This window comes from Nuphar pumila, chromosome 7, assembly GCF_984573655.1.
Source record: "Nuphar pumila chromosome 7, dmNupPumi1.hap1.1, whole genome shotgun sequence".
In the NCBI taxonomy this organism is placed as follows: Eukaryota; Viridiplantae; Streptophyta; class Magnoliopsida; order Nymphaeales; family Nymphaeaceae; genus Nuphar; species Nuphar pumila.
In genome coordinates, this window is record NC_143255.1 from 37,051,706 (window position 1) to 37,064,060 (window position 12,355).

Consider the following 12,355-nt stretch of genomic DNA (forward strand, 5'->3'; position numbering starts at 1 on the left):
TTGTACTTTTGAACAGGTACGTTGCGTACTACGATGAGTAGGATGAGAGGTCTATGTCTGCCTCAAACATGCAATGGCATGTGTTTGAGATCACAAGAGTGATGTTCCTACCCTCACTAGGGATTGACCCCCTTTCAGCGTGATTATGCATTTGAATAGTTACGATGCGTACTGCGGTGAGTAGGATGTGAATTGTTTGGTTGCCTTGAACGCGCAATGGCGCGTATAACACATCTAAATAATAATCATGTGCCTTCACCGACAAGATGCTCGATTGGGTTGAAAGACCAGAGCATGAGAATTGGACGGCGGTTAAGAAACCCTCCGTCGTACTCATTCGGGACGGTTCATCAAGAGAGAGGATGGATGGTACGAAACTCCGATGGACAGTCATATATGGCAATCTCGGGCAAAGATCCGACCTTCCCCAGTCATCGGAGGTTAGGGGAAATCCTTCGGGCCACTTCTGCAGAAGTACAGATGCGCATCCATTAAGCCTTTGTTTGCCTTTGGGGATTTACTCTCTTGGTCACGGACCGTCCCCTTAGGAAGCGGACTCAGTCAGTCATTCGGGGTATAATAAAATATATAGCATAATGGACCCCCGAATCGATCTCGGTTGTTTCTACGTTTTGCCTTGTGCGTACCCACAACGGCCTGCTCAGTAATGAGACAAGATATAACTTATACACATGATCATGAGATATGCATGTTGTGACGTGCATTGCTTGCTTGCTTGTTAGCTCGGTAGTTAGGTATGCTACTCGTTGAGCTAGGTACGCCTGTCGAGGCGTTACCCTTATTGGTTATACTGCTTACACAGTTCTTTGCTTGGTGATAACTAGCTTCTCATACTAGTTGATTGCTTATCCTGTGTAGCTTACAAATTGCTTGTGATGCAATAGCTTGTGCCTCACAATTAATGTAATCACTTGTCGATGGACTGAGTCATCCTATGGTACTTGTATGTATTACGAGTGTTCTTATGAATACCTGTCTTATGAAATTTCTTTGCTTGGCTGGTGGATAAAGTTAGTTACTCTTCACCTATTATATTTGTGAGATTGCTATAGTTGTTTGTTCAGCACTCTGATCCTTCCTGCTCTTTTACGTAGCTGTCTGCTTTACTAGAGCTTTGCTTACTCCACAGCACATTTAGTTAGATCTGTAGTCTTGCTTGTTCCTGCTTGAGCTAGCGTTTATCTTACTTATTGCAGCTTCTGCTCTTTCTTGTCCTTTGCACCCCTACTAGTACCCATTTTCATGGGCAGGTGGTGAACAGGTTGAGACAGCTTGTGATGGCATGATGACGCGATGCATTCAAGGCAATGCCCTTTCCTGACATTGCGCTCCTGGGGATACTTTTGATGGATGCGGTATAAGGTTTCTTTGAAAGCATCTCTTTTGATTATAACTCTGCATTTCTAAAACTGTATTACCAAAATGTGGTTCTTCTTTTCATTTCAATAAAATATATATTTGAACTGCAAATCGGTTTGTAAGGGGGAATCTGCTTTTGGTTGTAATGTGCTCAAGGTCTAGGGACTTGTTGTTTTGAACCTGATCTTCCGCTGAACTCCTGTTTTAAACTCTGATAAATGATTGATTTCAAAGCTTTCAACCTTTTTCATAAAAGGTTTCAAGTCCATGATTTTGGGGCGTTACATAACTAGTGAGATTTATTGAGATTCAAGGATTAGGGCACAAATCAAGAAAAAAATAGAAGAGAAGCAAATGAACTTCATTAACTAATAATGAAAATAGCGATACACACTTATGGGGGTCGACCATAGTCACAAATATCGGTATCGGCTATATCTCAGCGAGGCTATTTCTCACCATATTATAGATTTGGTGATAAATTTTTGGAAAATCTTGGGGCTTAAAAATATAAAAAATAACAAAAATAAGTAAGAAACTATCATGTTTAGACAAAAATTACATAAATAATAAATGAAATAAGTAAAAAATATAAAAGAAAGAAGAAAACCATATTTAAAATAAAAACACAAAAAAAACAGTAAAGCTAATTGATAATATCATGATAATATCACAAGAATATCGCGATATTCTCAATTTGGTGATATTTTCAAAATATCGTGATATTTTACCTATATTATCGTTTGCTGAATTTACAGTGATAATATCACAATATTTTCAAAATATCAAAGATATCTGTGACTATGGGGTCAATCCCTCATAGTTACACAAAAAAGACAAAAATTTACTCCCTAACCAACTAGTAAAATACAAAAATACCCTCATAAATAATCTTATATACATATAAGAAAGGAGAGCACACTCCTAAAGATACATATGGTACATCTCCATATTACGAGACCTACACTGTTCAACAAGATTTAGTAAATTTTTACAATATGATATTAAGATGCTTAGGCAAGGGGCCTTAATCATTCATAAAGCTATAAAATCAAGCAACTTTCAATGGCATCAATTCAATCAGAAAGACAGAAAACCCTAGACAGAGGGAAATAGCAGTTTCAACTGATTGAACTAAATACAGGAGAGAAACCTAGCCTATCACCAAGTTTGATCTAATGATCTGTTTCATAGTCCCTAGAAAAACACTCCATTCAAAATTGAATAGGCAAATGTATAATACAGATTAGGATTTTGGTGTAAACATTGTCTACCAAGGGATGAACCTGTATCATTCTCATGATAGCTTAAGTAGCAACCTATGTCACATAAATACTCCATGTTAGCTCCTGTTCTCTATCCCCTTAGATGCTAGTCATATTGAAAACTTCATAAAAATGGTTGTATCTCCATATCTGCAGCTGCATCCATGTGACGTAGGTAGCAATTCAAGCTAATTACCCAGTTCTGGCCCATTTCATACACGGACGGGGCACACAACAATGGTGAGTGACACCTCTAAGGATACAAAAAGGATGACAATGTACTGTAATGAAATAGAAGGTGCACAAATAGATGCCTCTTATGGGCTTACAACAATACAAGAGTGCAAAAACAAGGACCTCTTATGGGTCAATACAAAACACAAGCACAAGAGCCACTTCAGAGCTTGAAACACAACATAAAAAGTATAAAATTTATATATCATAAGGTGCTTGAGACAAGCATACACAACAAGGGGAGAGCCCCCCTTTATATAGGCTTTAGAGGCCTCATAGAGCCATTGGGATGCTCCCAACAGCTATAATGGTCAATGACCATTAAGCCCCTAAAGTGAATAAAAAAGACAAAAATAAAAAAATAAAAAATAAGTAAATACAAAAGGATAAAAGTGCCCCTAATGAGCACAGCCGATTACATGGACTGAAAAGACCAAAATACCCCTAATGGGTAATGCCTATTATAAGAACAAGAAATATATACATATTTATATGAATATATATACAATAGGTATATGAACCTAATATATACAATTTAACATGGACAAAGTGGCATCCAACGGTATTTCCTGTCAATCCTCAAAACATGCACAAGCATGTCTTCACATAACTCAGAAAACTGTGTGTCGCATAACTCAGAAACCTGTATGTCACGGGAACTTTAAAATGCTGATCCTGATACTTCAAGGTAGGGCTTGAAAATCCAGAGACTTGGTAGAAAACTGCTCAACCTACTGAGCCAACCAGGTTAGGTGCTCATCCAGGTTGACAGTTTAAAAATGATGCTTCAAGGTGCTGCTGAGTACAGACACAATTTGTGTGTGTGTGTGTGTGTGTGTGTGTGTGTGTGTGTGCGCGCGTGTGTGCATTTCATGATAATGTCCATAGACTTCAGTGGATATCAACATGTTCACCAACAAATTTCGGAACACCGCATTCGACAAATAACTGTTAGTCAATTTATGAACAATGCCAGGCATAATTATCAATTGCACTTTAGGAATGTAAGACAACTTAAAAATGTACTCTTTAAACTTCACAAATTCCCGTTATGGTGAATTCCCTTTAAGTTTCCCTTAATGGTGAAAACCAAGGCAAAGAGCTGCCAAGGAAATTAAAACCTCCTAGCGGCCGACGAATTTAGTGACCTTTCTAACATCCATTATGGTCGAGTTCATCACAGGCTTGAATCTTGATTGAACACGGTGAGTAAATTGGCCTTAAATTGATGAAGACAGATCTTGCCTGATTGTTGAACCAGGTGCAAATCATGGTCCAACTAAACCTGCTAGGTAGATATGTCTCTTGTAGTCATAATTGCAACTCTATGCAACAGGAGGAAAGTATTCACACAGACAAACAAACGCATGGAGGTTGGCAAACCATGTATTTGACAGCATTATCTATAAAGAGGTCACTCAACAATGAGGCACTAAAAGGTAAAAGGATGCCCAGGAACTAGTTGACAGCTAGCAAGGCTTCCCAGCATAGTGAACAGACTGAGATTTAAATAAATATCATGACAATAAAGGTGATATTTTGGTAAATTTTAAAAATATCCATCAAGATCACTTTTAAAAAGATATTGACTTTAACATTTAAATTAAGATATACAAAATGTCAAAACAGATTTTTAATCGTAAAATCTCAGGAAAAACTTTTTCTTTATTTTCAATATTTTTCGTTCATATGTTATAACTTTTAAATTTCAAATATTTTCTATTTTTTGTGAGATTAAAAATAAAATAAAAAGTTGAAAAATATTCCAAGAACTCTATGGTAGATAAATTGCCCTTTGATGCATTTATAATTGTGCTTCCCAGAGGCCATCTCATTCCCATCAGCTGTTGTACTTAAACAGTGAGGCCACAAACAGGGAAAAGTAAGATTAAATTCTATCTACTCCATTTTTCAAAAAGAAGACACATCAAGATTAATACTATGTACAACCTTTGATAATAAAGGTTTTGTACTTATTCCACACTTTCATATTCTATTGCACAAGTCACCTAAATCTGGCAGTTCTTGAAAAAGAAAATGTATTTGTTGGTTCCATTCAAAATTGAATAAAAGAGAATGATGTAATTGCCTCATTCAGATAAACAAGTTTGCAATTGCAAACCCAAAAGCACATTTATGTTTCTCTATTTGACAGATGAGATAGTCTAATCTCAAATGAATGCAAATACATATTGCCACATGAAATTGGAAAACATTGTAGTCCATAGGTGATAGGAAGGAATTTCTCTATGATGCATTCAGTCTGAAACCTCCCCAAATAACACTAGTGCATGTGAATTTAACAAATTTCTGAACTGTGGTCCCAGTTTTACATGATGCACAAATAGTGCAAGGAGCACATATCATTCTAGAGAAAAATGTCATAGGTGGCATGGAAATGATTATTTGTTTGTGATATGGAGAAATAACAAGGTGAAAGTTGAGATGTAATTCAGTTGTGCTCTCCTAAGGTTCACCAATGACATCCCCCATGCAAAAAACTAGAGAAGAAATGCTTTAAAGGTAAAAATATGGGACAAAAAGAAAAAATTTGTTTTATGCTATCAAACCATTATTCCTGATTCAAAAGATTAAGAATGTGAACCAAAGTTACAAAAAGCTTCTTACTCAGGTGGGAAGCACGCAGCCAAAAATCTCACTTAGGAAGCATGATACTCCTAAAATTTGACAAAAAATCTCAATTCTCCTGTGCTTCTTCTATGCTTCCCACATGCTTAATTCATGCTTCTTTACATGTTTCTTGTTAAGTTGTATCATATATATATATATATATATATATATATATATATATATATATATATATATATATATGATACATGTGTTCATATCATTGTAATAGGTAATACCCAATATGGGTATTTCAGTCTTTTCACAGTATAGGTTGTGCCCACTAGGGGCACTAATGTCTTTGTATATTTTTTGTTTCCTTTATTTTCTTTTGTAAATTCTGTTTTGTAATGGGAAATATTGTCATTGCCCAAATATAGCTGTTGGGAGATCCCAACAGCTATATTACCTCTCCTTTGTGTATATATAGGGGTGCTTCCCCTTCTCAAGCACCCAATCTCTCAATAATATTCATTATTTTTACTTGTGATTCAAGACCATAAGTGACTTATGTGTATGAGTTTTGTATTGACCCATAAGTGGTCATTGTGTTTTTGTGTTCTTGTAAGCCCATAAGAGGTATTTATTTGTATTTTTTGCTCTTTCATTACATTTCTCACACTTCTTTTCATGTTTTCTATGTGCTTCCTCTCATTCCACAGCTCATGTGATCCAAGTAAAATTGGTAACCATCATTTTCAGATTTTGAGAAAAAAATAATTTCTATACTAAAAGATCACGATATTTAAAGTCATTTTTATTCTAGCTTTTATCAGATTCTTACACAATTCTCATTTCACTTCTCATTAGATTCCTATATTGCTTCCTTCTTGATTTCCATTTTGCATTTATATTGATTCTACATTTCTCGTTTCCTATAAATTTTAAAATGCCTTGCTTCCCACTTTCACCTCCCATATAAAGTTCTGCATCCACTTCCTAGTCTAGCAACCTTGACTTGAACATTAAGATTGGAAAATAAGAAGTTCAATATAATCTCAAGAGTCCACAACTCTTTCAAGATCTAGGTTAATTGAGAGGAGGCACAGCTCAATGGCCCAAAACCAAGCAAGAAAACAGCAATATTAGTCATAACTGGCAAAGGAAATCTAGCTATGAAGGTATTCGGTAAATAAAAGAAAAATGCATAAGAGACAGTCTATAATAGTCCATGCTAAAACTAAGGAAAAAACAAAGAGAAACATCGTGGAGATCAGGTGGACAAGTGAGAAAACCACACAAAGCAGAACATGCACAGTGTGAAAATTAATGGGAATTGCTAAGTTGGGAATTGTTGCTGAGGCTCCCTTTTGTTCTAGTTTTCTTATGCTACTGTGATTTTCAGCATCAGATCTAGATACAGTGTTTAGATGGACAGAATACATCTCTTAACTAACAAAACTAGTGGCAAAAACAAGAACCGTGCAGACCATAGATCCTAAAAGAAAAGAAAGAGATACAAGGAAAAACAAATGGATCTCTAGAATGACAAAATAGGAACATAATGCAACAAAAATGTACCATATAGGGTTCCCAGATAAAGGTAATCCAGCAACTAAGGCAACAAGGATTCCCACACAGATAAACAGCTGGTTGACTGAACCAAGAAAACCACGAATCTCAGTTGGTGATATCTGGAAGTACAAATAAAATGTTAATTCCAAATTCTGTATGCAGAGAAGAATTAGATAAAGTTTTAAAGCTAGTTACCTCAGATATGTAAAGTGGCACAAGGGCAGATGATACTCCAATTCCAATCCCAGCAAGCAAGCGTCCAATTATCATTGTTTGTACACTTTGGGCTGTTGCACTGGAACAAAATTTTCACAAGTTATATTAAAGTGTTTGGTATAAGTTACAAACCCAAAAAAATACAAGGAGAACCATAACCACTGCACGAACCATAGAAATGCACCAACAGCAAGCGGTATTGCATCTAACATAAATGTTTTTGTCCTACCGAATTTGTCAGCCAATGCACCAGCAGTGAATGAACCAAGTGTAGCACCCGCAAGGGTTGTGCTAACAACCCAACCTGGTCAACATGTGTTATGTTAAAGATAAGAATAGAAGAATTGCATGTATGGAGCAGGATAGATACATTACTAATCAAAAGAATCAAAAAGAAAAAAAAGAAGATACATCAGATCAAAAAGCTGTCCATGAAAACTATGAACAGGGGATCCCCATGAAGAAAAAATGCATAATAAATATCCATTCACAATATAATAAAGATTGAAGATACTTTCCAACTATTTGGTGTATTCTTGATTATAACCTTGTACTACAGAATTTTCAGCAATTCCAAGATCCTTTGCAAGGTATTCCAGTGCACCATTCACCACACTGTCAAACACAAGAAAGAGTTAAGATCATGCAAACCAACTACCATGCAGCACAATCCATATCAAGAACCAAAATTAGGGGTGGGCAACGAGCCAGGTGGCCCGATGGGCCAAGCCGACCTGGCCCGCCATGGGCCAGGTTTGGGTCAAGGTTTTAGGCCCAGGCCCATTAGCTACTGGGCCAAAATCCGGCCATTTATATACATGGGCCAGGTCCAGGTCGGCCCGCAGGCTACCGGGTCTGGGTCGGTCCGTGGGCTACCGGGCCAGCCCGACACACTTGAACTATTTATTAATTATTAATAATATACAAATTTTAAAAATTAATTAATTGCATAATAACTTGGTAACTATTATTATTTACCTAATTAGTTGCATTAATTTTATGAAAGCTAACAAAATAATTAGTTGAGTACATGGAAACTTGTTAATTATTTATTATTTATCTAATTAGTTGCACTAATTAGTTAGGTGTGGGCTGGGCCCAGCCCGGCCCGCTTCACATTGGCCCATTGGACCAATGGGCCGGGTCATGGGCTACCCTTCAAACCCGATCCCATTAAGAACCGGGCCAAAGCCTGGTCCGTTAGTAAATGGGCCAGGCTGGGCCACACTTAAAGCCCGGTGGGCTGAGCTCTAAACAGGCCTGGTCCGGCCCGATGCCCACCCCTAACCACAACGATCAAAGGAAAACAGAAAAAAATAATGTCACACCTCATAAACTACAGGGTGCAGGGACAGAAGAGAAAAAGGAAAACCGGCATAACCTGCAACACCTAACAATATTTCCTCCTTAAAAATACAGTACACAACAAATACTCTATCCCCAACTCAGTAACAACATACCCAAGATGATACCCAAACAGAATAGCACCCAAACAGGCAACACCAACATATGGCAGAACTGAAGCAGAAGATTTTTTCTGGAGTCTATAGGAGCCATCATCCTCCAAATCTCCATCTGCTAAGAAAATAGCAAATTTTTTAGATTCCTCTGAGGATAGATGTGCAGAGCAGACAGCATAAGTGATGCTCAGAAAAACAAACATCCTGATAAAGTCACCTCGGTCCAAATTCTAGAGAAGCATTTTCCAAAATCAAATGCAATGCCTTGATAAGAGAAGAAGAAAGAAATAAGCCACATATGTATGTGTACCAGTTCAAGAGTGCTCACCTCTATAGATTAAGTTTTTTTTTTTTTTGGAAGCAGTAAGAGGTCTATACAATCATTTCATGCCTCTTAGAGAGAGAAATTTTGTCTGGAGTCTCTGGACTAAAGAAAAGATCATGAAAAGACCAGTACCTTTCCTCAATGATTATAATCTGTTGAACCATTGACACGACATTTTTCTTTTTTATGACAGTCAAGCTGGAAGATAGCTTCATAGGGGATTTGAAGTGAGATATGTACAGAATTTAAGATGGTTTGTGTTGCCTATGCCCTAAAAATAGACTTACATATTGGCAGTTAGGTAGTCTTTCTTGAAAAGTTGCAATTTAATGCTATAACTTTTCCCTGTTTATAAGCAGATATTGTTAAAAACAAACAAGATAGATCAAGAGACTTCTTCAACAAATTTGACAACTTCAGCTATTCTGAAGTCCCAGCATGAAAACTTGAAATTTATGCATTTTAGTTGTTTTTTATCAGATTAACTGTAGCAACATCTTGCAATAATGGTCAAGCACAGTTGCATTTGAAGGCCAAATCTGCAAGACCAATCACAAAATCAATTATCGTGGGTTTTCAAAACTAAATGTTTCATGATATCATCCATTGTCAAGCCTTTCTAGGTTCGAACTTTTTGTGTGGCACTAAAACAGGGGCAGTTCTAAGGACCGCTTTCTCAAATATCTAGGCACTCAATTTTCATGCGTTGACAACCTTATATTAATCTTCATGGACAAGAAGAACAGAGCTCCACATCAACCCCGTAATATGGAATCTCAAAGACAGTCCTTGGGGAATTCTAGAGTCCAAATGCATCATTGGTAATTTATTTAAAACAAGAAATTCGCACCACTTTCATTCTATATTGATGCTGTTGCCAGTACTACACTTAAAGCAGTTGGATGAAAGACCCTACAAGCTACTCACATTTTAATTCCTGGAAATTCTCCATGATGAGAACATCATTGTGAACTTCACTCATGTATGATTAATTTAGGTAGGGAACATAGGGCTTCCCATTCTATTGCAGTTTTGCAAAATCCGTTTTTGAAGTAATTGCTGATTCAAAACTGCCACATTGAATAGTTCACCTTTGGAATCATGTTAAATTCTTTTTTCACCATTGGAATCATGTTATCTTCTTATTTCACCTTTGGAATCAAAATACTCGCATGAACTCTGCCACCGACATATGATTCCACAAAAAGCAACAGGCATTCGATTAACTCATCAATATATCCACTCAAATTCCATCACCAACAAATTATTTTAAATAAAAAACAAAAAACACTAAAAAGTCATGTTATATCATCCTAAATTCCACAATCCAACCATCGATGAATTACGAAAAGATAAGTTCACAAAAACCTCAGAAGAAGAAAACACGGAAACGAAAAAGGAAGAAAAGCTCAACAATCTCGAGAATTCAAACGGAAACGAACCCGACTCATGCGCCTGGACGGGTTTCCACCTCGCGCTCGGCCGAAAAACACTACCGCGGCTGAATTCCAACCCCATGCTCATGGAATCGCCGCGCGGCACCGATCTTAGACCGGAAAAAGCCCCATCACCGATCAGGCAGACAGATTTCGAGCTCTTCCCTGCGCCCAACTCGCCCAAACGGGATCTGGTTATCCTCCGATCGGTAAACTCCGAGCAGAGGCTCACTCTCCCCGATATCCCCGCTACCGCCTGCATTCTCAGCTACAGATGACTCCGACCGATAATAAAAAAATCGCGAAATTTTTTACGAAATCGAGAGAGCAAGTGGAAAAAATAAATAAAGAGTGAACACGATCATGAGAAACACAGAAAACCGAAGCGGCTAAAACAGAAAAGCGGAATGAAATCTTACTTGAAGTCCGGCTTTTAACTCCCTCCCTCTCTCAAATTTTTTGTTTTTCTCTTTTATTTTATCGTCTGAGGGTTGCAGATTCCGTATTTTTGGTGAATAATCGATCAAAAGAGAGAGAGAGAGAGAGAGAGAGAGAGAGAGAGCTCCACCGTAGCTTCTGCAAGTGGAAGGAAACTGCCAAATTCCCAGTCACACGACAAACATAAATCTTAGATCCTCCAAATGACAAATGTTGATTCTTCGTTGAAGTTGATGTCAATGAATTCGATTTTATCCGCTATCCAATTGACTTCGACCCCAAAGGGGTTTGGCCTAGTGGGATTGGTGCCCAGGCAGCTAGGCAGGCGATCTAGGTTCAAATCTCACGAGTGTCATCCCTTGCGCAAACCGAGCAAGGGGTAAGCTGACAGATTTTTGTCAGCGCGGACAGTTTCTCCGAGTAAATATCAAAAAAAGTCCAATTGACTTGGATTTGCATTTGATAAACCAAAACCATATTTGATTATAATCAGATGCAGATATGACTTTGATTCATTATAATCAGATGCAAATATGATTTTGATTTTTTTCTATTAAATCTTATAAAATATCTAAATTTGACATATATCCAAATATGTTAGGTAAAAAAAAAACGTATCATCATGAGTTTTTCACCATCTGAATCCAAATTCAATTTTGAATTAATTTACCCAACGCCCGAGTCCTAGCCATTTACATCCATAATGAAATTACTGTAGGGGTGAAAATGGGTCAGACGTATCTAGATCTTGGATCTCAATACATTATTCTGGAATATAGATCTTAAAAACAGGTTTTTTGCAAATTGGTGCCTACCTTACAACTCATTTACAAAATAAACCCTGCTTTATGGCATTTTTGTAAAACAGTTCTACCTTTCTCACCCTTATTACAAACTAATCCTTCTGTCAACAGTTGTTAGTTTGACCATGGCAACTGGTCACCAAAATGCCCTAGATGTTAGTGTCAAATTATTCTCTACTTTATTTACATTTTGCAAATTGATCATCTTGTAAGGGTAAAAGTTAAAACCATCGATTTCTCAATTCTTTAACTGTTGCAGTTGAAAACTTAACATCTGTTAACCTCAATGACTGATTTGCAAGGGTTAATGAAAAGGTAGAGACTGATTTGCAAAATGACATAAGGCAGGCACTATTATAAGGTAGGGACTCATTTGCTAAAAACCCTAAAAAAATCTTCAAGTATTGCATTCAGATTTAGATTTTCTTGATTTACATATCGATTTGAACCAATGTTTTTGTCATTTTTTCAACCAAGGAAAATCTCGCTGATAAAGTTTCCTTCATGGATAGATAACCTGCTGATAAAGTTTCCTTCTGAATACCAACGGTGCTCAGATTGTATGGTAGGAGCAGCTAGTCACCTTGTGCTTGTGTTGGAACGTTGCAGGTTCAAAACCCAATGGTATAGTTGTATAACTGGTAGGAATCTACCT

General features: G+C 37.1%; 1 protein-coding gene across 2 annotated transcripts in view; it reads right to left on the reverse strand.

Moving 5' to 3' along the window:
- The window catches only part of LOC149831942 (plastidic glucose transporter 4-like), a 67,096-nt gene extending 56,096 nt beyond the window's left edge, over positions 1–11,000 (reverse strand). Inside the window, exons 1-7 of one of the 2 annotated variants that reach the window (XM_090014228.1) lie at positions 10,879–11,000; positions 10,466–10,727; positions 8,699–8,816; positions 7,786–7,853; positions 7,410–7,542; positions 7,218–7,317; positions 7,029–7,141 (exon numbers count right to left, since the gene is read on the reverse strand). In XM_090014228.1, coding sequence (XP_089870354.1) covers positions 7,029–7,141; positions 7,218–7,317; positions 7,410–7,542; positions 7,786–7,853; positions 8,699–8,816; positions 10,466–10,721 — 788 coding nt within the window. In that variant the 5' untranslated portion in view covers positions 10,722–10,727; positions 10,879–11,000. The remainder of the gene's footprint in view (positions 1–7,028; positions 7,142–7,217; positions 7,318–7,409; positions 7,543–7,785; positions 7,854–8,698; positions 8,817–10,465; positions 10,728–10,878) is intronic. The other variant, XM_090014227.1, reaches the window with a different exon arrangement.
- Between the last annotated feature and the right edge of the window lie 1,355 nt (positions 11,001–12,355).